Raw genomic sequence first — 25,544 nt, forward strand, 5'->3', positions numbered from 1 at the left:
AATGTCGATTCTAAATAAAACTTAAAATTTGCTTCTCCTTTTTATGTTACAGATATGAAGTGTAGAAAATATGATGTTCACTTTCAGCCAAATATATATATATATATATATATATATATATATATATTGTAAAAGTAGTGCTACTTTGAAATAAGCAAATAAAAGCACCTTTTTAAAAACAGCTTAATTAGAATTACAAAAGTAAAGTAGCAGATATAAAAGACTAGTTAGATTTATGGTGTCTATATTTAAGCCCACACTAGAATTATTCACTCTCATATGATGCTATTGTCATAATAATTATGATCAGTTTCATTGGCCTTAAAATAGAAATCTACTAAATAACTTACAGTTTCTGTGTTAGGATTAATAAATCAATTATAAACCTATGGTTCTACGTAAAGAAATTAAATGGAGCTTCTTAGTAAATCCAGCATCTGTTAGTATAGATCCTCATGTGTGTTGAGCTCTGTTCTTTTTTTTAAACCCACTGGTTCAAAAAAACATTGATTAATGACTAAATGGGTGTAAAAAGGTGATTTCCATCTTAAATATCTCAAATGTACCTCGCAGTAATACTTGGGAAAGAACAGAGTGAATAATACTATTATTGCTCTATAGTTTTGTATTTTTTTTCTGTAACACCTGTATTGTGTAATTTGTACATGAGCAAAACTGAACTGTATTTTAAGTTTAACTGAAATTTTAATAGAAGCTAAATCTGTCTATACTTTTGTGAATTGAACCTATAGTGGTCTGATTTTTTTTTATCAGATGTTTAGGTGGCCTGTCATTGCTGGCCTCTTGGGGACATTATAAAACTATAAATCCTTGAATTGTATAAATGAAGTATATTTTGGGCGTGTCCATGTAATTAGTTTACATCTCACCCCAGCATTCAATAGTTTAACTTGCAAGTTTGTTTATTTAAAATCGTGAGGAACAGAAAATAATGAAATTGCTCTGAAATTGAGGACACAATTAATTTAATAGCAATATAATGCATATGTCAGCATCAAATATTATTAGTGCATATTAGTGACATGTTAATAATATATTAATTTAACATTATTTATCTCATAAATTTACTTTTTAAGAATATAACAGAAATACATAAGGCTGATAAAAGAGTGGAATTGGCAGTTCATAATGCATATTCAGCATATTGAATTCTAATGTAAAAAATAAAAAAATGACAATAAAACACAGTACAGTGAACAAGCTGCCTTTAAACCACTCCTACTTATATTGGTCAGGTTATCATTTGTTAAAAGGCACTAACGTAGCATTTCCATCATATTCAATGATCTAGGTATAATTTATTTTAAATATAATTATTATTAAAACTTTTTCTTATTCTAGATTCTAGAAACATGATTTATTTCTCTTTGCAATGTCTTAAATAAAATAATTACATGTAAACACATAAATCTAAAATCTGACATTAGGCACAGTGGTCTGTAGTGTTATCTCATTGCACTAAGTCTGTGACTCACAGGTTCATATTGATGGGGGTTCTTATGAAGTGAAAGAGACAGAGAGAATGTCTCGCTTTTAAAACAAGCCCTTTTCTTTCTTCACGTTCTGCTGTTTCCACAGAGGCATAGAGTAGAAGTCCAGTCGAGAAAGACCCAGCACCAGATTGAACTCCTCCTCTGAGAGATACTCCTGAGGAGACAAGAGAGAAGAACTAAGGTATGCCTTCACACTGAGAGAACAAGAGAATCCCAACTGATTCTATAAAGCCTTTAATTGGCATTATGGAATTAATTGAGATTCTCTTATTTTAGTCTTAGCCTTAAGCCTTGTCCTAGTCCTTGACCACACATCTGTTTTATTGGAGAATCTACATTCATATTGCTGTTTAGTCTATGGCTAGTCTTAATCCCTAAGGGGCAGATTTGGGAGAACACAGCATTTTAAATGGAGAATATAAGAAAATATAGTCTATGAAAGAAATTAATCTCTGTCTGGGATACTGGCCCTATATGTTTTAAACACAGAGTTGTTTCAAACTGCATGGTTATGCACACTTACCCTATTACAAATAAAGGTCTTTTAAATACTTTTATATTTATATATATGTCAAAAAATATATATTTATGATAGAAATGTCTGAAGAACCCTTTAAAGCTCTTCACACACATCTCTATTGCAAAACAAAATGGTTCTTTTTGCATCACTGAAAAAACACATATAGCACCTTTATTTTTAAGACTGTAAATGCATGTAACTCTGCAGTAACTATACATGTAACTCTGCATGTACTGTAACTAGTATCATGTTCAATTACTTTTGCCATGTCCCTAGAAGCTCAAGAATGCTACACTGACCCAAAGAAGATGTGTGTGATGCCCCCTGGATGTAGATGTGATTTCTAACAGTCACAATCATTACTATCCACTACACTGTCTACTATGGGTGGTAATGCCTTCTATGACTTATTACCGTTAAACACGTGACAATGTGGATCGAGGAACACGTAATGCCCATAAAACCTTCTAAAAGTCACTAAGTTATTAATCCTTACTCAATCCAACTGAGTAATAATTCACCTTATTAAGTTACCATGAGAACAGGCCATTGTTCAACTTCACTTACAGTTTATACAGGTGTTTTTCTGTAAAAGCTGTCCTCTAAGGTAACAATTCATGGTCATGTCATATACTCTACTATTCCATAGCTTTTAGCATGTCAGTGTTACAGCAATATCAATACCTCTTTCTTGGCAGGGTCAACCCCTTGCGGCAGGTCCTCTGCTAGGCAGTTCACCAGCTTTTCCGCTGGGTGGACCGGCCGATTCGATGGTGGTATGATTCCCACTGTGGTACCTGTGCTACCCGTGGTGCCCGTGGTACCCGTGTTGTTAGACTGGGAGGTGATCGGCTTGATCATTTCCTGCACTCAGAAAAAAACAACACAGGTTGCAATTTATTAGTTGCTAAATATGTTTTCTTATATTTTCTTACTAATGAGAATATATAGAGCATATTTTGTGCCTTTATCAGACAAAATAAATATATTGTTATATGCTTAAATGCTTACCAGCACTGCATGCTAGAAAAAATCTTTATAAATTAATTTTACACTAAAGTCTACCCATCTGTAGTGTTCTTCTATAATGTGCATTTATGATTTCTGACGAATGGCAAATGTAGATGTCAAATAGGGAAGTAAGAAAATATTAATATATAGCAATATTTCGTTTAGCAATATTGCAATTCTGATTCTAGAAACACAGTACTGATTTTTTAATAATTAGTTCAAGTGTCAGACAGTGCTTTATTTAGTATTGTGTTTAAACATCAACCATCAGCTAGGAGTGTTGTACTCTGTCATTAAGAGTTATAGTGTATATATGTGTTTTTTATACCATCATAATATTTGATTTATTGTAATATATTGAATAATAATCCCTATATTCATGAGACATATCATATTGCCAAGTTCTTGCCAATAGACATGCCTAGTGTCAAAACAATTGTTACCATTGGTTTTAGCTATGCGATGCATTTTGTCTGAGAAACCCCATAAGAAAGTGTATTTACAGTATGTCTAAACTACTTGATATTTCATGTTTCAAGTAAGTAATCATGTAGGCTTACCTTTACCATGGTGATATGCAATCAAAACTTTATACCCCACAAAAGTCTTTAGGCCAATTGCCTACATTTGGCTAAAATGTTGGAACGAAGAAAATTGCACTATTTTGAACCTCACCTCTGTAATCTGGATGATGTCTGTAGCATCTCCAAGCTCTGCCTTCAGCTGGTCATAGGATTTTCCTCCCTGAGAAAGCAGAACCCAATTCAGTTAGATATTACCGGTGCTGCTGGTTGTTAGACCAAATCAACATAACAGGGGCAGATTAAAGGGTCATTTAAAGCTGCATACACTCCACAAGGAAGGGTCCCAGGCATGGAACCAGCCAGTGAAGGTGGGTGGCTCAAAAGATTGCTTGACCACTAGGATAGGAGTGTCAGGGTCTCGTCCAGCAGGGTGACTTTTCAGGTACTCCTGTGCTGAGAGCACTGCCTCCTTCTTCTCTGTGTCATTGGACCCGTTTCCAATCCACAGGAACACCTGTCAAGTACAGCAGATTTTTAGATACAGCCTTATAAGCAATCTTTCTCTGATCCAGGAAAAAAAAATGATTTTTAGTTAATATGAGCATTGTGGAAAATTATTACAGTAAAAAATAAAATGAAAATCTTTTAAAATTATTTTGTATTGTATGAACAAACAAAAAAACAAACAAAAAAAGATGAAAAGGTGAAGGAAAAGGCCTTCTCCAGATATGAGCAACTTTTGCTAGTTTGAATGCTTTGTATTCAAATATATACACAATCCTGCTCCACAATTCTGAATTAAATTATTTTAATCTCACTTAGCCATCCAATTCCTGACAAGCAAAATGGAATGAAGTTATTCTTGTTATCCAATACTCTGAATATAAACAGAGGTTTGAAAGGGTTAAACTTACTGTATATTTCTGCAATCTCACTAAACTGAAGTTAAGAATATAATTGCCATATAATGTGAACCTTGCAGTGGCTGGAACTTGGAAAAGAACATTTGTATGTTCCATTAGCCACACCCTACAACTGAGGCCTCACTGGACAGCCCAGAATATCCTCTTGACTGTACATAGGATTTACACAGAATGCATAAAAGTCCATTACAGTGGAAAAGATGAATTCCAGGTCTCAGGAGGACATAAAAAATATTATTTTGAGTGGTCTTTGATGTATACCCCTTTTAGCTCATTTAATGAAACATACTGTAAGAGTCATTGCAAGGCTTTTGAGAAGTTCATGATGTTGAAGGGTAGCCTGATGCTCATTCTCACCTGATCCCAAACGTCCAGCAGCATGACATCGCTCTCGTCCAGGTCATCCTGGTTGAAATTTGCAATCTCAGTTGCAATAAATGTACCCGTCTTATTGGAGCACTCAAACAGGCGTGGAGTAATCTGGAGGTTTTCTTCCTGTAGTCTGTTCACAGCAAGAGAATATGGAGCTTAATGTCATGTTTTAGGGATAGTGGTGTGCAGTGTTTTACTGTCTTTATCCCAGATAATGAGCCCTTGTGGAGCCTGTATCGGTAGCCCATTTGGGTTGTACACTGCATGGGGCCTAGGTTGGATCTATGTGAGAGTAAAATACATGTACAAGCTACACATCATACTTTTCTTAGCATCTCCTGGATAGGATCAGGATTTATAAAACAATTTCCAAAAGGCTATTGGCGACGCCACCATGTAATCTGAAAGGGATGTGTCCCCTTCACATTTCATAATTTGTTTGGACCCCCTACATTTAACATTAAATACGATTTAGCACTGCTGAAGTTATTTAAATAAAGTTTAAGAGTAAATTTTAAAGAAAAGTATTTTTTTTTTTACAATAATTTAGTTATAATATCTTGGTGTTAAGAAAATTAAACAATAACCTTATTATTTATTATTATAACAATTATAATAACTGTTATTTCACCTCTTGCCACTGGCATACTGGGATTTTCCCCCCAGCTGCACCCAGAAGTCAGCAGGTTCCTGACCCTCTGCAATGACCTGCTTCTCTCTTTTAGAGATGATATCAGCCAAGGATTTACTCATCTCTCTCTCGTCTCCACTGCAGCCCTGCATGAGAAAATCATTATTCATTATTATGATTTGTGTGAAACAGCTTCACTTGTTATCAAATCAAAGTTTAATTGTCGCATACATAGTCACACATGTACAGTACATACTTTTGACAGTATGAAGAATATGGCTTAAAGAAACTGGGGAATATATTGATAACCATATGTTTTAGTACTAAAGATATGGGCTTATCACCACTTATCACATTCCACTCCCATCCACTCCTCCTAATGAATATAACTAACTGCGAGGTGGGGCTGACACTGACCTTTCCGTACCACAGGTAACAACAGGTGGGAGTGCTGAGAACGAACACGTCATTGGAGTTGAGCGAGGCAGAGCGGGGAGGCACCTCAGTAGCACGGGTGTTGAACTCATTTGAGCCATGAACGTGGAACAGTCTGACTGTTGGCTGAACGTAAGTAGAGTCTCCTCTGGAACTTCCATCCTATCAACCAAAAGGTAAAGTTCTCACAACTGAATGGACATAATAAAAATTCTTTTTTATTTTTATTTTTTATTTGTTCACAGAATGTGACATCAAATAATCAAATAAACAAACAAACAAACAAACAAAATAACTGTGCAGGGAAAGTAAAAAAAAAGCCTTAAAGAGGCTTGTACAAAGTACTTTCCCTCCAAGAAAATTATAAGAGAAACACAGAAAAAAGAAAATAAAAAACAAAACAAACAAAATAAAAAAAAATAAAATAAATAATAATAAAATAAAAAAATAATAGTAATATGTAGTTACTCAATATACATAATATACAATATACTCAATATACATAATTATAATGAAACCAACTGGAATAAAGTGAAATATTCTCAGCTTTGAGACAGTAGCAATACTTGTTGTTATCTAACCCACCTCATAAACCACCATCCTGCCCTTGAAAATGGCCATCAGGTGCATGGGTTCCTTTCCCATTGGCACTCGGACCTGCACTGGCTCTCCATTGTACTTCTGGTCCAGAATAACTGCCTGATATGCAGAAGCTGTCAGCTCTGCTGTGCTTGCATGACGACCCTGCACAAATGTATACCATGTTCATCATTATTATATATGAAAATATTATGTGCAACTACTTACAACATAGCAGATATTTTATACATTACATATTATTTTTATACACTTACCTGCCAAATGTACAAAAGGTAGTGTTTTTTGCCGCTGACTTCATATGTGTAGAGGATGAGATAGCAGTCACCTCCGTAGAAATGCCCCAGCCATTTTCTGTCCACTGGGACAGGCTCATTGTTCTCTATCCTCCATGTCTGAAAGAAGAACGGCACGATTGTTTATTTAGGCTTAGGATTTGCTTACTTAAGTTGGTTTATTTGCTGATTTTGGGATGGATCTGGCACATAAACTAATGTGCCCTTACTATGATATTTAAAGAGACTTCATTTAGAATATAGGACTTAACGTTATAGCCTGCATTAATATTTAAAGCAGATACATTTAAATATACATAATCATATAGAGCACAGTACAGCAGACTGCAGCTGTGTATTAGCAGTTAGTAAGTGTAATAGAGATTGGCTTGGTATAGGGTGAGCTGGAGAGGGTGATTAGTTTTAAAAGAAGTCTTTGTTAGGTATATTAAAATAATCTGGAGCATTTATTGACTGAATATGTGCCAACTGGTTAATGTTTATCTGCTTCAGTGGTTCATATTCTACCTGACAGTACTTCTCTACAGGGGTTAGATGAGCTGTGTTTGCATATTTGCACATCTGTATCAGCAATGGGCGTACAGAAACGTTTAGACACCAAATTGATCTGCAGATACCTCTACAGTCTCTACAACATGAGCATGCAATTATTTATTTTTTGTTAATTAAATGCAGATGTATCCAGTGACATTACTAACCTCTGCTTCTCCGGTGCCATCATCCACCATTTTGTACTGGGCTGCTAGGTCAGGTCTGGCATGCATTGAAGTGACGTCAAATTTTACCTGCTCAACTTTGGCTACAGAGCAAATAGAGAGGCAGAACGACAGGATTGTTTGCTTTGGTTGGGTTAGAGCTCACTATTGATTATGCTGGCAAAATAATTAACAGTGTTATATTGACTAGTTCAGGAAGGCTCACCGATTTTGCCTGGGCTGTGTGTGGTGCCCATCCCAACCGTCTGACCCTTCACTGTCCATTTCTGGAAAAGCTGCTTGAACACTGAGGACTCTGAGCCATCGTTCACTGTCTCCACATAGGTGGAGGGAGGATAGCCTTTAGCCTTCTTGTAAGCCTGATGACAAAGAGACACAAATGTAAAGTAATATAATATAGTAAGAAACAATTCACTATGGGTCAGTTTGCAGTCAGGGTTTAAAAATAAAAAAATCTCTATTTAAAATGCTGTGTAAACCAGAAATAGCCTTAATCTTTTGGGACGATTGGTTTTCCAATCATTTTAGGAAGAGTAATAAACATTGTCCCTGTCCTATAAAAACATTATATAACCAATACTGTTACATTTTTACATATTTTAAATATGAACGCTGTTTTTACATTAGGTTCAAATTCAAATGGACAGATAGAAATGCACCAAAATTACTGGGAGGGAGGATCAATATCATTGTGTTCCATTTTTTCTTCTCCTCCTTTTTGATGTAAATTTGTTGTATAACAGTGACAACATTCATTAAAATACAGATTTTTTTTACTCTTACCTCAGCCTTGTCCAGTGCCTCTGATCTCTCTTTCTTTGATGACTTCCTCCCTTTCCAGACAAAGATCCGGATTCCACCTTGGTCCAGCAAATAGCAGTCCTGTTACAGGGATTAGACATGTCTTAGATGTGATGTAACATTGGATTCAGTGATCATCTTTACAGAAATCTGTACCCAAACTTTAATAAGAGAGCTAACTGCTTCAAATGCAGGACAAACTTGATATCTGTGAGTTGCATACAGTGTCTACTGCAGGAGTGGTCAATTCCAGTTCTGAAGGGCTAGATTACCAGGTTTAATAGGTATGTTAGGTTATGTTTAGACTGCCAGCAAATTAGATTTGTTTCTCAAATCTCATTCTTATTAGAAGATTTATTTATTTCATTATAAACAAAATACATTTTTACAGAAGAAAAAAATATACAAATCACAAATAAAATGAAAGGCAGCAGAAAGAAGAAAAAGAATTGTATAATATCTGCCCCTTTTATCCCAAATAATTAAGAACAATACTAAATTTCCCAAATTCTCAGATTTTTTAATGAATGTCTGTACCGTTATTTTAATAATCAGATCAGATTTGAGTGTTTGGACATCACAAACATAATTGCATGGGTTCCTGTGGCAATAAGTTCAATAACTAAGGCTATGCGCAATATGGAAGACTAAGTCAGATTTTGGATTGTCTAGATTGTATCCATATTGATAGATTTTATTAGACCACACAAAATCATATTTTTACAAAATGGTTAAATCACATTTGCAGGTGGTTTGAAATGAGATTACAATCAGATTTGTACAAATGCATCTTAGCATGGACACAAACAACTTTCTTAGACAACTATTTCTCATAGTTCTTCAATTTTGGCCACTGTTGCACTTTTTAATCTGTCATTTGCAGTAGACCACAGTCAGCATTTTATTTTCAGTACCACACACTGCCTCTAGAAAGAGATGAGTTTGTTTCAATTCCTTCTAGTGGTGAGATATCTTGGAAGACAATCTTTCTGTTGTAGCTTTACAATGACTTTATCATGCTGTTATTATTTTATGATCCATAGCGTTTCATCACAGATACCATTCAGTGGATGATTAGTGGAAAATTCTTCTGCACCTTTGCATAGATGTAGGCCTTCGCATTTGACATTTTATAGCGTTAGTGCCTTTATTATCAGCATGGCCTTTACACAGAGCTGTTTCTCTGCTCTGAGCTGTATGATCAAAGTACTGTAGCTTTACTATGTACTGTATATGTAACTAGGAAAGGTAAAACCCCTTCATTTAGGAATCCTCACAACGTCATAGCTGTATGTAACAATGTTTAATAGCTCAGAATTTTCTCTAGTACTGCTTTCTAGAAGTTTTTACCAGTGGAGGAATGTTAAATATAATTTACGTACTGCTGTCCTATGAACTTTGGTTTCATACATCTCAGAGGAAGCAGTAGTTTAACATTTTTTTTATTAATTTAAGAACAGTTCAAGTTAAAGTTTAAGTATTGCTTTTAATGATCTGAATGTTTCTGTATAATTGACTATGTATTTCTGTAACACTTGTAACCCTCGAATCCTGCTACATTTTACTGATGTAACTGTGTCGTAAACATATGTAATGTGCTGTTATATAGTATTGACAAACTGTCATTATAGGTTATCTTAACTGCTAAATTAAATTTATGACATCAAAAACTAGTGTCTGTCGTAATAATTTCTACACTGTAAAATCCTTTAGCATGTGCAACATGTACTTTTGCTCAAACAGCTTTATAATTCAAATCATTCAAACTTTAAATTTGATTTTTTACACTTGTTGCTGTGCATACTGAAATACAACTTATGACAAAATATAAAATCTGTCATGACATGTTTATGGCATATTCAGATCATAGTTTGCAGCAGACATCAATGAAAGGGAAACTAAGAGTTTTATAAATAGGCTTAAAATGGCAAACATACAGTTCACATTTTTTTTTTTAGGTCAGACAGAGTTTGGTTTCTGTGGTTTCCAGTGGACCAGTTTTAATGTAGATGGAAAAATTACCATTATAACATATAATTGATGCCTGTTATGAATTACCTGCAACTGGTTTCTTACCTCTTGATTAAGCAGATCCTGGGTCAGTGGTTTAACTGCCACTTCTTTCACCACCAGGTTGCCTGAGGCATCTGAAATACTGTACAGGAAATATGGGCAAAAATAAGTTGAGTTATACTAACTGGAGTCAATTTCAATGAAAAACGATGACCTCTAGGGTGAGTTACATCTGGGCGGTGCAACATTGATAAATAAAATTCACACCTTTCTCATTGGATTCAAGGACTAATCAATTTTAGTAGGTGTGTATTTGCTCCTTTACTCCCTATCTGCGTGTAGTCACTTTCTCCTTTCTCAATTCTTCCCCTATGGGTTCTTGTAATATATAGTGTGGTATAGCTGCCTGACCTTAGTGTTGAAGGCTGTAAGATCAAGTTAATCCTTTCTCTGCAGCTGAGAGTTGCTTTATTTTGGCTGAAGCTGCAGTGGACATTCAATTTTCTAATAAATTCTTGTATCAGTAAACTGTACTGGACTCCCATTCCCAACTCCACCCATTGACCAGGTTCTTAAATCTTGAAGTTGAAGTCTGGAAGCATGTTTTCAACATGTTTTTTTTTTCTTGCTGGAAGTCAATGGATTTAGTAATGTAATTGACTAGTCAGATAGAGTCACAGCTACCAAGAATGACTAAGTGCAGAATTGGATTCTGGATTCAAGGTCCAGAGAGAGCTGTTTGAGTAATATAAACTTAAATAGAGTAAGTACTATACTTTACTGAGTTCAGTGTGTTATTTAAGCTCAAAGGATTAAAGTTATTAAAACTTAAATAGCTTCAAACAGTTGGTTTCCTGAAACTATGAAACTTTAAATTCTCTGAACTCATAAGATTTCACAGTGTAAAAGTAGACTTTTATTATGATCTTACTGAAAAAGCTTGATGCTAGACTTCAGCTTCTCGTCAACCACCTCATCAGGAATGGGGTCTTTAATTTCCCGTCGTTCTCCCAAGAACTTCATCATCACCTCCATAGCCTTCGGAGAAGATGCCTCATCATCTCCTTCCACCACAACTACCTGCGCTCGACCCCCTCTTTCTCGGTCACGGATATCCTTCGCCAGATTCATCCCCTATAAGCAGAGAGCAGCTATCTTTATGCCAAGACTGGACAGGGCATAATTGACATACAAACATAATAATGTATTTTCATTGCTAATACGTTATAAACCAAAAATTGTATTGATTAGATTACCTTCAGTCTCTCCATGCGATTGCTCTGAGGGCCGTTCCACTGAATGATGCCGTTCCCCAGGTCCAACAGGAACACATCGCCTTTATTGAAGCTGTTCCAGCTCATATCCACCTAGATACAGAACCAAATACCTTGTAGCAGAAGGCACTTATATTTAGCATTTCTCTAAAGTGTCAGTATAACACAGTTCTAGATACTTATATTTTTACCAGCTTTTATGTATACGGCAAATTTGACAACAATAAACAAATATGTTATAAAAAAAATTGCAGTGTATCAAGTTCTATGTAACTTTGCACAATATTGTTTATGATCATTTTCTGGCACTATTATGGCATTCTATATGAAAGTTATGTTTTTTCTGACATTTTCAGGCACACTGCAAAAAAAAATCCTCATGAAATTTAAGGCTATGTTTACACAGCAGGTATAAGACAAATCCATTTTTTTATTTCAGGCTGTTCTTATCAATCTTTTTTACTGTGCTACATATCTAACAACTGTCTATATGGTATGCCATGTGTAAGTGACACGTATGTGTGAAAGAGCAAAATTTCACTTCTCCTAACTGTTTTTTTTTTATCTCCTTAATGTAAAAGTCGCATGAATCCGACCATTCAGACTCACGTTGGTGTGATTCGGATATGTATGTAAATTGGGATTGAAAAGGTCTAGTAAACGATGTAAGATATAAAATATCGAATTTGGGCTGTTTTACCTGCTAGGTAAACATAGCCTAAAATTCATTTTTTGGTGTAGTGGTTTTAAGCAGTCACCTACATAGAAGCTAAGCTAAAATATAGCTTTTCTGGGGTGTGCCAGCATGGATCACCCCTGCTGCCAAAAAATAATAGTGTGTAGATATAAAAATCTTCTTCTTTTTTTCATTTCTTCTTCTTCTTTTTATTATTACTACTACTGTTATCAAACATATCATCAGCAAAAATGTCACTATCTATGTGTTAAAAGAACTTTGATCTGGTGTGTTTAGGTGTGAACTGTTTTATTTTGGTGGCCACTGATTGAATTTTCTTCATAAACGTCTTGTGTTTTAAAGGGAAGCAGTTCTCACCTCTCCTGCCACCACATTCTTCTTGCCCTTGACGTGCAGGAGTCTGCGGACGTCGGATACGTTCGTTTCCACTTGTTTCATTCCTGAAGCTACTCCTCCCTTCTTGTAGCTGTGGTAAATAAGAGTGAGAAGTGTTTTTTTTTGTGTTGTGATGCCTGTCAGACAAGTAAGCTCTAAGTAAGCCTGGTCTAAGCATACACCCAGTGGTGTGAAAGCAGAAGTAAGAGTACTGGTCATTAGACTTCCCCTAAACAGTCTCTATTTTAGTCATCTTGACTAAGAAGAACATGGTAAGATGTTGTAATGTCCTGTACGTCTTGACAAACAAGACAGTGGTGCTTCAGACTGGATTGTAGCATTATAAAATCAAGGTCTAACAGCAGAACTGATCTTAAGACGATGTGGGTCAGAATAAAATAATATACCTCCTGTTTCCACAGCATATTTAATATAGATTATTCAGGGTCACAATACTTTTGTTTTGCCATTTCTGGAGTGCAGACAATTCTGCAGTATAGTAATTTAAAAAGCTTGCAACCTTGTGTCAGCTACATTTTCATCATATGCCAGTATTTATTAAATTGTCCACCCTGTCATGCTGCTTGCTCTGAGTAAAAATATAAACTGATTCAGCTGGAAAAAGGGAAAAGTAATTTAATAATGACCCATATGTTTTGTAACGTATTTATACACTTCATGTACAATAAAATTAATAAGTAAAATAACAATAATAACAAGTAAAATCAATAATTTGTCAAACCGATTAAAATTCACAGCCTTACATGATGCCATTTTTGAAGTAGCCCAGGAAGGTAGGGCTCTCGTAGCCCTGGGCCTCCCGATGTTGCACTGCCACGCCCCCTAAGTGATCATCCATTAGGGTGGTGTAAATGGCGGCAGCGCCTTGCTCATCCACAGATGTTTCCTTGCCCAGCCAGTAATGGATGTCATAGGTGTAGGAGCTGCTGGTCTTTTGGGTCTGATAGAATAAAAGTCATTTTAATCAAGTTAATTGTTGGTAATTAATGACTGTTAATGGTGGAACTAGTTGTTATCCCGCAGTTAATACTTACATATAGAGTTACATAACTGTCTCCCTCAAAAAACTGTCCATATGTTTTTGATGGGCAGGGCACCAGCTCCATATTCTGCGTTTGGTTAAAAAAAAAAAAAAAAAAAAGTCCAATTAGTAATGACATGACAATGAGCATTTCTCTGAAGCAGTGAGTAAGCTGTGTTTTCTCAACTCTCACCTCCACTCTCCATATCTGCAGTCCTGGTGTGGTTTTATTGAGGACTTTTGGGACTTCGCTCTTTACTTCGACTTGTGGCATGGTGCCAGCTTCAGAATCTGTGACCTACCTTGAAGGGTTAGGAGATAAAAAAGAAAGAAAAAAAAAACACAATAATTTCCTTCGAGACGAGGTGTTGTAATACATATATCATGAGCCAATTTCCTGCAATAAGCCTAAGTATAATTTAATAAAGATTTATAATAGTAATTCTCCGCTGGGCATCTCAATTTAGTCTACAACTCTGCTTGGTACTTTCTAGGAATTCATATTCATTTTCATATGTCTATTGTCACAAAATCTGATATATCTTCTACAGCTATTTTGCCAGCTTTTTTCATCTTTTTCAGCACAGGTTGAGACATTATACAGGTCATTACTGTTAGTATTTTTTTTCCTTCTACTACATTTCATTTGAACTTCCAAAGTATGACTTCTAAGAAGGAACTGGAATGCCCCCCACACAAGTCGAATTTCCAACTTAAAATCCAAGATGGCTGCATCACACATCAACAGTAGTAAAAATAGTAGTATTATACAATTTATTAGCACTGTCGTCTATTTGTCTCACATTTAAATAAGTCGTACACACATTATTGTCCAAGTTTTTTTTTCATGGTTTCATGGTGCCTAGATGCACAAAATACTGTATAATTTGTTTTCAACTGGTATTTTTAATAATATTAACCTTGCACAATGCTATCAAAGATAACTTTGGAAGTAGGCTTTTTTAGTTAAATTCACCATAAAACACTAGTAGTTAAATAACTGTCAAACAAGTTGTGATAAACTTAAAACTCTTTAAAGTCTTAAGCTAACTATTTTAAAATAGTATGCACTTATCTGAACTTTTAACTAGAATGCCGCCAACTTGAATGTGACGTAATTTCCAGATCTGACTTCCAAGGTAAATGAACTGCAGCTTTATAGGGGCCTTTCAGTGTCAGAGCTGTGTGCATTTTGCAGTTTGTGATCCCATTTTTTCTAGTGTACAAACCCTTAATTTGACTGAAACTCACTCTATGATATTTTAACCTCTTAAACTCCTAGGTGCATAAATATATGACTTGAAGTTAAGCCTAAATTTTCAGAGGCTGGGCCAGTGTAGTGTTAGGAGTCTTGTCCGAGGACTATCCATTATCTACTGCACCACACCAGTCACACTTAAAGTAGTCTCACTAGTACATCAAGATGACTTAAACTAAGCAATGCAGTGGCTTTCAAAACTGTGACTTATAACACTTGCTGCATTCAGCCACCCATACTGTAGAGCACACTTAAACATCAGTGTGTTTCCTTTTATGGAACTTGCAAATTCATAAATATGTAAAAGTTTAGATGATGGTCAGGGATTGCTCATCTTTACTGATCACACTGACAAAAAGGACAAAAACTTTTTTTGGGAAATGTTATGTTATAAAAATATATCTAATTTTCAAGTCAAGTCAAGTCAAGTAGATTTATTGTCAATACTGCATATGTACAGGACATACAGAGAATTGAAATTACGTTACTCTCCTTCCCAATTTTACAGCAAGTACAGATAATAGATATAATAAAGGAGAATGGGAGACACTATGTGTACAATACAGCAGGGACACAAATAGACATACATGAGACAAAAACAAGGTGCAGTGGTGTGGGGGAGGAATAGATATATAAATATAAGTAAATAAGTAAAAATAGATATATAATTATAATATAAAAGAGTGGGAGACACTATATGTTCAATACAGCAAGACACAATAAACATACGTAAGACAATAGTGCAATATTGATGGTGATTGAGATGGAATGACAGTATAAATAGTATATATTAGTAGTGCAAATACGGTATATGGTATATAGCTTAAGGCTGGTAAAGTGAATGGGTGCGTAAGTCCTTAAAGTTCACAGTTTAATTAAGTGGAATTAAAGTGCGTATTGACAGTGCAGTTAAAGTGCGTATTGACAGTGCACTTCAATAACTTAATCTGAATCATAGCCCCTTTAAAAAATAAGCACATCCCTGCTAGCTCATATTTGTACACCAGAGGAAGTAGCAGTTTACAAATGTTCCACAGGAAGTAAGGTTTACGATAAGCCTAGAGCTGTAAAGCCTTGCCACACAGTGTTTGTTCAGTGTGTTTCTTGTGTTCCCACACTACCCAGCTGTTTCAATATACTGTGGCATATGTGTTTAGCAGGAGATAAATTAACCAAGTCTATATTCTGCAGCTATGCTCGGTCTGACTTCTACTTTTGCTCACACTTTAGGCCACAAAACCACATGACCAACACCCATTCGATCTTGCACTGTTACACCTACCACGCTGATGTATTGCTATAGAATGACAGATGGAAGAGTTGAGTCAAACACTCGGGTGGGTTTGAATCAGCCTGTTTAACACTGTTTATTAATTATAATGTGACTCAAGGTTTCACTTGGATTTTGATTTAAGGATGGTACAACCAACTGAAAGCTGGCTGTAGCAAATATTTTGACTAAACATTTAACATTTAAATATTTACAAACGTTTTTTTTTATTGTGCATGTCTGTTTGGTTAATAATAAATTTTAAGCTGAGCTGAAAATATTCAGGTAATATTCCAGCAATCGCATATCGAAATGCATACTCTTAGACCTTGCTAACACCTATATTGGTCTTGAGCATCAGGATTATTTCTGCGATTGGCCAAATAATATTAAAATGTAAGTGTAAATGCACCCAAAGTGCATTTAAAACAAATCAAATCAATACAGACCACTTCAGGAGGTGGTCTAAGATGCACCTGGGCCAAATATTAAAGCAGTGTAAATGCATCCATATCTCCCACCCAGACACATTCAACAACCAAAACTCCTTCCAGTACAAACAAAAGCAGCACAACAAAGAGGGAGTTCTAGATGGGAATGAACAGTAAATAAATGGAGGAGAAAAATTCATATCAAAAATTAATCATACAACATATTGAAACAGTTTAAGCTAAGCTCAAACAGTTAAAGCTTTAACCAAACTAAGTTGCACTGACAAAATATCCTGACTTTACTGCTGATAGTGTATAGTCAGCTTTCAATCCAACTGTAAGTTCATATATGAAAAAAGTTCTACAGTCAATTTAAGAAAAACTGTGAATTTGAGCTGCAAAGGGAAAGTAAGACATATGAGAATAGTAAAGATGGGTAGTAAAGAATAATTGCAAAAAAATAAAGCTATATGACGGATCTGTATAGGGACTGTACTTAAAGTCTTGAAGATCATCAAGCAAATTGTTTAGGAAGCAAAGAATTTCTAGAAATATTTATAGGAGATCATTTTATAAAAGCTGGTGTAATCTAGAAATTTGTCATTTTTTTGTTAAAATTGGTTTCTTAGTGTTTATGGGTGTAATTTTTTTTATGTGTGGATGTCATCAGTTTTTTAAGTGATTAAAGATACATTTTTACAAAGTGGGCAATAAACTGTATTCTCTATTCTATTCAATTCAGTTTTATTCTAAAGCAATAATGATCCATAGTTAGGGTGTGGCTGATTCATAGAGAGCATGTTCTCTGTGCAATAAAACTGAATGGTCACACAGTTCACGTGTAGGAGCATAGACTGCCTTCCCTCAAATTACTATGGTCCATTTTTACTTTTACTGTAAGCTTTAACAGCCCAAATGTTATCTGCATCATGCAAGATTACAGAAGTGTAATGTTAAACTATAGCTACATCTGACAACAATGAATTTCCTGTTACCACTAATTGCTAGAAATATTTAGGTTTGAGTTTGTCTGAACTATGATGATAAGCCTTGGACTGGAGATCAGATTGGACGACCCACCCTACATGGGGAGGGGCCAAGCTTTCTTTTCTCTAATGACAGTGAAAGTTCTTGACTCTGCGAACAAACAATAAAAAACTGAACTATAGAAAAGCTTAACATCATCCCAGCAAACAGACTGGTTGATATGGTGTCATAATTAGAATGGTGTTTGCATAGCTGGGTCTATGTTTGTGCGAGTGTCTGGATGAGTGTATGTGTGTGTATAACAGCAAGTAATCCATGTGTTGCACTATTATGTAACCTGGTCTGATTGTGCCTCGTGAGGGCTGGGTGCTAGCTTTGCTGCTTACATGTCAGTCACTGCCTCATCTCATTGTTTCTCACATAGAAACTCTATGAAACAGACAATAAGGTATTTCATTTGGTCTAATTTCCTAGACCAGTCTTTCTAGAACTGTCTGATGAGCCACTGAAACTTCAAAATTCAGCTCCAAGCTAAAACATTTCTGTTTATTGAATTTTATTATTTAAAATTGTAAAAGTAGCAAAACATTTGAGTGGAAAATGTCCGTATGTAAAATGTAAAGTGTAGTATGATATGCAGATATTGCTAGTCAACTTGCTAGCTATGTGACAGTGGAAGATGACCACACCCTCAGACTGTGGTATTACCCAGAGCTGAGGCATATATGTTTCTAGTTACCACACACCACTTCCGTATGAAGGGTAGTAAACCAGAGAAAATGGTGTGCTAAGCCTTTAGTGTGACCGGGTAGTAGCGGTGATTGTTTTTTCTTGTTTTATTGCTGTCACGCCATTGAATAAGCAGCTTCATGACTGTTTCACAACCATTAGCAGCATGCAGAAATGAGCTACTGAACCTACTGAAAAACCTTCATAAAGCTTCATAACTCTTAATAGAACTATTGGTCCATTTATCATGACATGTTGACCCAATGTGAGGGATGGCTACTGTGTTCAAATGATGCAAAGTAAAGTTGACAAAAATGGGCATGTTTTATTTGAACAATGACAATTTGCATTTTCTGTGTTTCTTTATATTTAAGGAGCCCAAAAAGGCCCATCCTTTAATTCCCTTAGTTATAACTGTTATAAAAAAGTTATAACTGCAAAACGTACCTATTGGTTGTATATTAGTAAATAAAAAAATAAATAGTAGTTTCTGATTAATAACATTTATTAAGACTTGAGTTTTAGGTGTTAACATTATTGACAAGTCTTAAAAATATTATGAATAATTATACTGAGTAACAGCTATTTTACATGATTATCAATCAATCAATCAATCAATAAATCAATCAAGAATCTAATTAGAAACACTACTAAACACTATAAAAAAGTACCACGGAGAGACACTTACCTAGCGTGAGAGGAGCTGAGCTGGAAAGGTGTTGCGGGATTGAGCAGATGGCGCCTGAGTGTCCGTAACGCTCACTCCCTGCTTTACAGCCCCTGCACTTTGCCTCTTGCCCTGGCAGGCTGTCTTTCTCCAACCACTCAGGGCCACGCTGGCCTTTTATGGCAAGCGTGGAAGATCTGCATACAGGTGTGTGTGGCATTATCTGCTTGACAGGTATTGGCTATCAGTCTCATAACCTCTACAGTACATCTGTATTAGCAGTAGGGTCAAACAGATGGGCTTGTTTGGCCTCCCACCCCCACCTATATGTGACTGTGTGCACTGAAAAAAATGGGATGCACCCAACTGACCTGACTTTATATGAATGTGTGCACACATGAATGTATTGCATCATCACATTTACTGTCAAACATGAATAAACTGACAAGGCAACTAGGTGTTGATGTAATACATACATATTATGTAATTATGTTTAATTATGATTGCATTGCAATCAAATGTCTGTTTCTGCTCACATTTCATACCTAGGCTTGATTAAGTTAACTGTATTCATACTGAACATACTGAACTGAACTGTCTGCAGAGGCACCCTATATAAGGGCCTGTGGCTAAGAGGAATCCAAAAAACAAGTATTGGAGCATGTCAATCAAAACGTTCATCATTAATATATTAATATTCTAATAATCTAATAATTGTTTTTGTGTTTTTTTTCTTTTGTTGTTGATAAAAAAAAATAAACACTCAGAGCTTCGGCACTGCCTGATTTGCTGTCTCCCTTCAATTTATATAAAATGGTTAAGTAACTACACACAGAACAGTTGTGAATTGTATGTGTGAATAGTGAGTGAACTGTGAGTTGGAAAGGAAGCTAGATTTATGCTTGACACATTGCAACTGATGCAGCGTGGTCTAACACCTTCTAAACAAAAATATGTTTACCAGAAATGCAAAGGACAGAAAAAGGTGACAGTGGGTCACCCAATTTTTATGTAGAGTCTGTTATTGGTGGAAATTAGCCTTTTATCTATGTCGATAAGAAGGCAAATCATAGTTATTTAATATAACTATATAATTATTTAAACAAATATTTATTGTTTGCATTTCACTGCTCTTTTAGTCAATATTTAATACATTTGATCAGTTACAGGCTTAGCAGCCTTGTGTCCAAAACCCCACATCACAGATCTACTCCCAGCTGAAGTGCATTACTGTGTTGAACAAACTGTCAGTTTAATATTGGTCAGCACAGACATCTGTTAACTGGTGTACTGGAGCTTGGGAGGCCTATTTCTCTGAGCGCACTGAGTACCAAGTGATGCTGCATCAAGGGCAAGTGGAAAAAAGCAGCAGCTGACTTCACGTGTATTGGAGGAGGCATGTGCTAGTCTTCAGTCTCCTAGCATTGTGGGCATTCCAAGATTTATTAAAAGGGATTGGGGAATTGGACTTTCAAAGTGGATTTTTTTTTTAATCTGTACAATAAAATTCTTTGTAAAAAAGCTGGTCTACAGTTTATGCTGGTCTGTTTTTGGCTTGACTAGTTTTGACCTGGTGCTGGTTTAGCTGGTTTTGCTCTTAACCAGACATATGCTGGTCTATGCTGTTTTTGTCCAGCAGGATAATTCAGACTTTCAAACTTGTGTTTGCTTTTGTTTGTAAGTATTTTATAATAAAAATAGACATTTGGCATTAGGAGTGTGACGAGATTAAAACGTGACGATATTTCTCGTCAAGCTTAAACCTGGGTCTCGAAAAAAAAAAAAACAGTTTAAGAGGGATCTGGCAACCCAGTAGCGATAGCAGCGAGTGTGGTGGCTGAGCAGTGAGAGCAGCTCTCAGCAGAAGAGGAAAATTCGGGCGTTTGCATAGAAGATGTTTCTGCTACTTTTAAGTTGTATGTCCGGCTGCATTTTGGCTCCAGTGGAAACAATAAACGGTAACAGAGTGACCAACAAGACACAAACCATATCTTAAGTCGTACACGTGACTGTTTCATTCTTATAAAATCAATGTGTGAGAGAACCCAGTCTGTTAAGCTTGCGTTATATAATTTTGTCAAATAAAACTCTAGTTTTTAAGCCATTTTTCATTTTTGACGTTTTCTTTAAAATTTTATTTTTAAATCTCGTCTCATCTCGTTCTTGTGAACCCAGTATTGGTCTCGTCTCGTCTTGTGATGTTAGTGTCTCGTCACACCCCTATTTGGCATCGTATTTGAGTTTTTTGATGATCGCATTTCTATTTTACAGGTTTCTTTAAATCAGAAGATTAGCAAGTTAAATGTTGGTTAACCAAGTATCCAAATTCATGCCAAGTTCTATTTTGCTGCTGTTGTCAAACATCATTAATGAGGTGAGTTATGTAATGATCTACCACAGTTTTGTATTTGTCTGGGGCCCAGTGTTATATCTTCTCATGAGGTCCAAAATCCTTGGCAGCGCCCCTGATCCAGTGTGTGTCTGACACTGTCTAAAGCAGGGTTTTTCTGACTGACTTATCTGACATCTGTGTGCCTTTGTTTATTTTTTATTTATAAACTGTCCTCAGCCAAAACCATAACTGGACTGAGGAATAAGAGGTCCTTTAGCATGTAATTCCATTAAGCACCTGACTATGAGCTTAGAAATGTATTGTTATTAATCAAATTGCAGTAAATTGACCCTTTAAGTATCAAAACACATTTTCTAGGACTCAGTTTAATTTATTTGGTACACTTGAACCTACATATCGTTTACCGCAAACACTGCTATACAGCCTGACCTATAAACTCCAAAACCCTCAAAACTGTCTGACTCTTTTTATTTCCGATCTGAAAATTTACATGAACACAGCCTACTAAAGAAAACCCTGGCCAAAGTTGGTGAAAGTCTAAAACGATACTGAGAGCAGCTCTTCACCTCTAGTCTTAATGGGAAGTTATGGACATGTGAGTTGCTTTGCAAGCCAGGTCTCAAGACCACAGCTTTTCCTGTGGCAATATTCACAAAATGGGAGATCAAACGCCACAGACAGCATAGCAAAAGACAGGGAGGGCAAACGAGAATCTTTGCAAGGCTAAAAGCTAATGCTAGCCATTGGTAGCTTTTGCCACCTCTTCTTACAATTGTCCACACCCTTGAAAACAAACTGGACAAACACAGATAAACCAAACTGAAGTTAATCATACATAATAAAAGAAAGTACTAGTGGGTACTAGGATGAAAGAAAACCATACTAGTTAAAAACCAAAAACCCTTTCGCTTGCTAACAGCACAACATGCTGATATGACACTGTGGGAGGGCAGCAACACCATCCGGTAAGAATCTTTTTTTTGCATTGTTAAATCTATGTTCTAAATGGTGGGTTAAACCATTTTACAGCAAAACAACAGGGTTGTAAGTAGGCATTTTTCACTCCGAGTGAAGACGTATACTTATTATTTATACCTTAATAATTAGCTTTTTGGCAATTTATATGCATGTCTTGAACCCTTTTGGCCCTATTTAAGTCAAAAGTTTTAGGACACCCCTATTTTTTCCTAATTATTTTTGTCATTTAAGCTTTTTAAGGCCGGTGAATAACCTAGAATGGTACAAAATGCAACTTAAACGGTAGAAATGTTTGCAGTAAACTGGAAGAGCTTTTAGGGAGAAAATGAAATAAATTCAGAAAAAAATATACATATATTTTTTAAATAATGTAAAAAAATAGTATATTGTTAAAAAGTGAGGGGTTGCTTTTAAGGAAACAATTAATTGGTTAACAGATTACAGCAGGTCTGTAGCAATGAAAATAAACTGAGCTTTAGAAATGGATACACAAAAATGACAATTTCCAAACTATTTGTCTTTGTTAGTCTATAGAACAGACTTACAGCACACAGCACATTCACACTTTCATCATAATAACATCATAATAATAAGAAAATTTTGTCATGGCAACGCCTTTAGCTCAGCTTAAGGTTGGACTCAGTCTCAGTTTCAGCAGTGAAGAGAAGAAATATAAAGGCATGACCGATGACGTGCAGTAATAAAGGAGCCATGCAGCACTGCTACTGAGCTACTAAAAAAACTAATTATTTATTTATTTATTTATTTTTTACTTTTGACTCAATAAATTACATTTGTTTCATTGTAGGCCCTGCCCAATCTGTGGTTGCCACTGTATGATTAGTTTGGAATGCAAGAAGTTAGTCACAGTGGTCTACACAACAATGGAGGCAAAATCGCTTTGAGTTTCAAAAAGATTAAAGTCAAACTGGAATGCACACCCTTTAACCCTTTGTTCTCTACTGTAGTACATTTCTTACAATGCTCTACAATTAGTCTATTTGAAACATCCAATCAGTCGCATCACTGACTGTTTCAATTATTATTATTATGCACCAATTGTAAAAAACTACAGCACTTGTTGAATAATATTGTAATATATGTAATATAATAATAATATTGTAATATATGAGATTAATATCATGATTTGATTTGTTTTGTTAGTAATTGAGTTGAGGTATTGCTGTCATTGCACTGATGTCCTGCACTGTGTACTCTGTAAATGAATGATTTATGCACTAATAGGAAGATGTAACCCATTGGTTAAGTTGCTTGTTGCTTTCTCTCCTAATTACACCAAAGAGAGGTTGCATTAACTGTCATTTTAATTTGATTCTTTGCTTTTTGGAGGTGCTCGTTAGTGATTGATGTGATCTGCAGCTTTAGCTATAGATGAATCAAGACATTTTGTTTTCCTTTGTTTTTCTGCTGCCACAGTTTTTATTATTATTATTTTTAACCACCATACAGCCTGTGAACATCCTGGTTTTTGGAACTCAGGAACAGCTTGATGAACAATGAAGAAGCTGGACCTTCAGAGTGGTCAACACTCTCAGAGCTGGGTTTGTTTGTTAGATGCACATTGGCTCACAAAAGCAGCTGCTCTCCAAGAGCAGTCTAATTGTCTCAGCTTTTGTACAGCTTAACTCATGCAGCAACTCATGCACTGCTTCCCTTGTGAATAACATGGCTTATGAGGGCTGCATGGGAGAGTTCAGAATGAGGCTGGATCACATTTTCTGATTTATGGCTCTCAAGGTTCCCTGCAACCTCTGACCCCGACACCCTCGCATTTGCACACACCCTCTTAAGATTATAGCTAACTATCAACTGTAAAATAATAATCTGATTACTCACACCAACACAGCCATCCAGCAGTACTCAATCAAACTATCTTCATCAGTTTAAAACACTGAAAGGCCTCGACTTCAATCTCAGTGTTTCGCTACAGCAGATAAAGCACAAAAATAATGTTCCTACCTGCTTTTGGCACAGTCTATATGTGTGTTTATCTCCTTGGTAGCAGAATATCAGGCCGTCTCACTGCCTGAACTTCAGCCTCCTCTTCTGATCCTCACACTCATTAACCAGCTCCGCCTGGGGAGAAAGAGAAAGAGAGGGAGAGAGAGAGAGAGAGAGAGAGAGAGAGGGAGTGCAGGGCTACGAGTGGCCAAGTGTTGCCCACCAGCACCTCAGCAACCCTCATCCGCCTCACTTACATAATCCTCTATGCTCGTTAGATCCATACTGTTAGTGTGCACTGATAGGTTGATTTAAGACGATTGGTTGCTTTGAATTGCATGTTGATTCCACGTGAATGAAACCTCACAGCAATCACAGTAACACAGTAACTGTTGTCCAATTATTTCATTTACATTTAACAATTACTGTGTGTGCAGTACTGTATTGAACTGAATGTTTTCTTACACATTTACCAACATTTGCAACAATTAAAATATGAAAATGCCTCTTTAAGAAAGTAACACTTTGATAGTGATATCAGTGACATCACAACCTTCATACTGACTGAAGACACTTGCTGCATGTTAAGCAATTAGCAATTTGGAAACAAATTGGAAACCTCTGGAATATAATCTAAACCTCTGGAATATAATCTAAACCTCTGGAATATGGATGGTCATAGCCGTCAAACCAAGCTGAACTGCATGAATTTTTGCACCAGGAGTAAAGGCATAAAGCTATCCAAAAGCAGTGTGTAAGACTTGTGGAGGAGAACATGCCAAGATGCATAAAAACTGTGATTAAAAACCAGGGTTATTCCACCAAATATTGATTTCTAAACTCTTCAAATATAAACAAGTTTTCTTTGCATTATTTGAAGTCTGAAAAGTATTTTGTTATTTCAGCCATTTTTTATTTTCTGCAAATGAATCCTCTACATGACAATATTTTTATTTGAAATTTGAGAGAAAATTTGGGAAATGTTGTCTATAGTTTATAGAATAAAACAGCAATCATTTTACTTAAATAGTCCACAAAAAAATTGGCCTCAATACTTCACTTTTATACAAGCTGCGGTCCAATCTGAAGGGAGCTGCCTTTGAAGGCAATGACTACCTAGGCAGCTCCCTTCAGATTGGACCGCAGCTACAGACTGAATTAAACTGAC

At 35.9% G+C, this 25,544-nt stretch overlaps 1 protein-coding gene across 1 annotated transcript; it reads right to left on the minus strand.

Annotated features, from left to right (window-relative positions):
- Positions 1-969: 969 nt before the first annotated feature.
- vil1 (villin 1) lies at positions 970-24,490 on the minus strand. The gene is made up of 21 exons (XM_022680194.2): positions 24,395-24,490; positions 19,105-19,280; positions 13,935-14,043; positions 13,755-13,829; positions 13,464-13,660; positions 12,682-12,790; positions 11,610-11,720; positions 11,285-11,487; positions 10,417-10,495; positions 8,323-8,421; positions 7,745-7,898; positions 7,522-7,622; positions 6,785-6,922; positions 6,516-6,674; positions 5,913-6,092; positions 5,496-5,641; positions 4,850-4,994; positions 3,895-4,083; positions 3,721-3,789; positions 2,719-2,898; positions 970-1,668 (listed from the first exon to the last, which is right to left on the minus strand). Exons 3-21 carry the CDS (start codon positions 14,013-14,015, stop codon positions 1,555-1,557), a joined length of 2,529 nt encoding a protein of 842 aa, XP_022535915.2. The 5' UTR covers positions 14,016-14,043; positions 19,105-19,280; positions 24,395-24,490; the 3' UTR covers positions 970-1,554.
- Positions 24,491-25,544: the final 1,054 nt, after the last annotated feature.

The sequence above is a fragment of the Astyanax mexicanus genome, chromosome 11 (genome assembly GCF_023375975.1).
Source record: "Astyanax mexicanus isolate ESR-SI-001 chromosome 11, AstMex3_surface, whole genome shotgun sequence".
NCBI lineage: Eukaryota > Metazoa > Chordata > Actinopteri > Characiformes > Acestrorhamphidae > Astyanax > Astyanax mexicanus.

Excerpts from the sequence above, each read along its gene's own strand:
- vil1 (XM_022680194.2), bottom strand. The coding sequence starts at position 14,015 with ATGCCACAAGTCGAAGTAAAGAGCGAAGTCCCAAAAGTCCTCAATAAA. Across the intron at positions 13,661-13,754 it reads ACAGTTATGTAACTCTATAT|ACCCAAAAGACCAGCAGCTC; the intron begins GTAAGTATTAAC and ends TTATTCTATCAG. Across the intron at positions 4,084-4,849 it reads TGCTGGACGTTTGGGATCAG|GTGTTCCTGTGGATTGGAAA; the intron begins GTGAGAATGAGC and ends TGTACTTGACAG.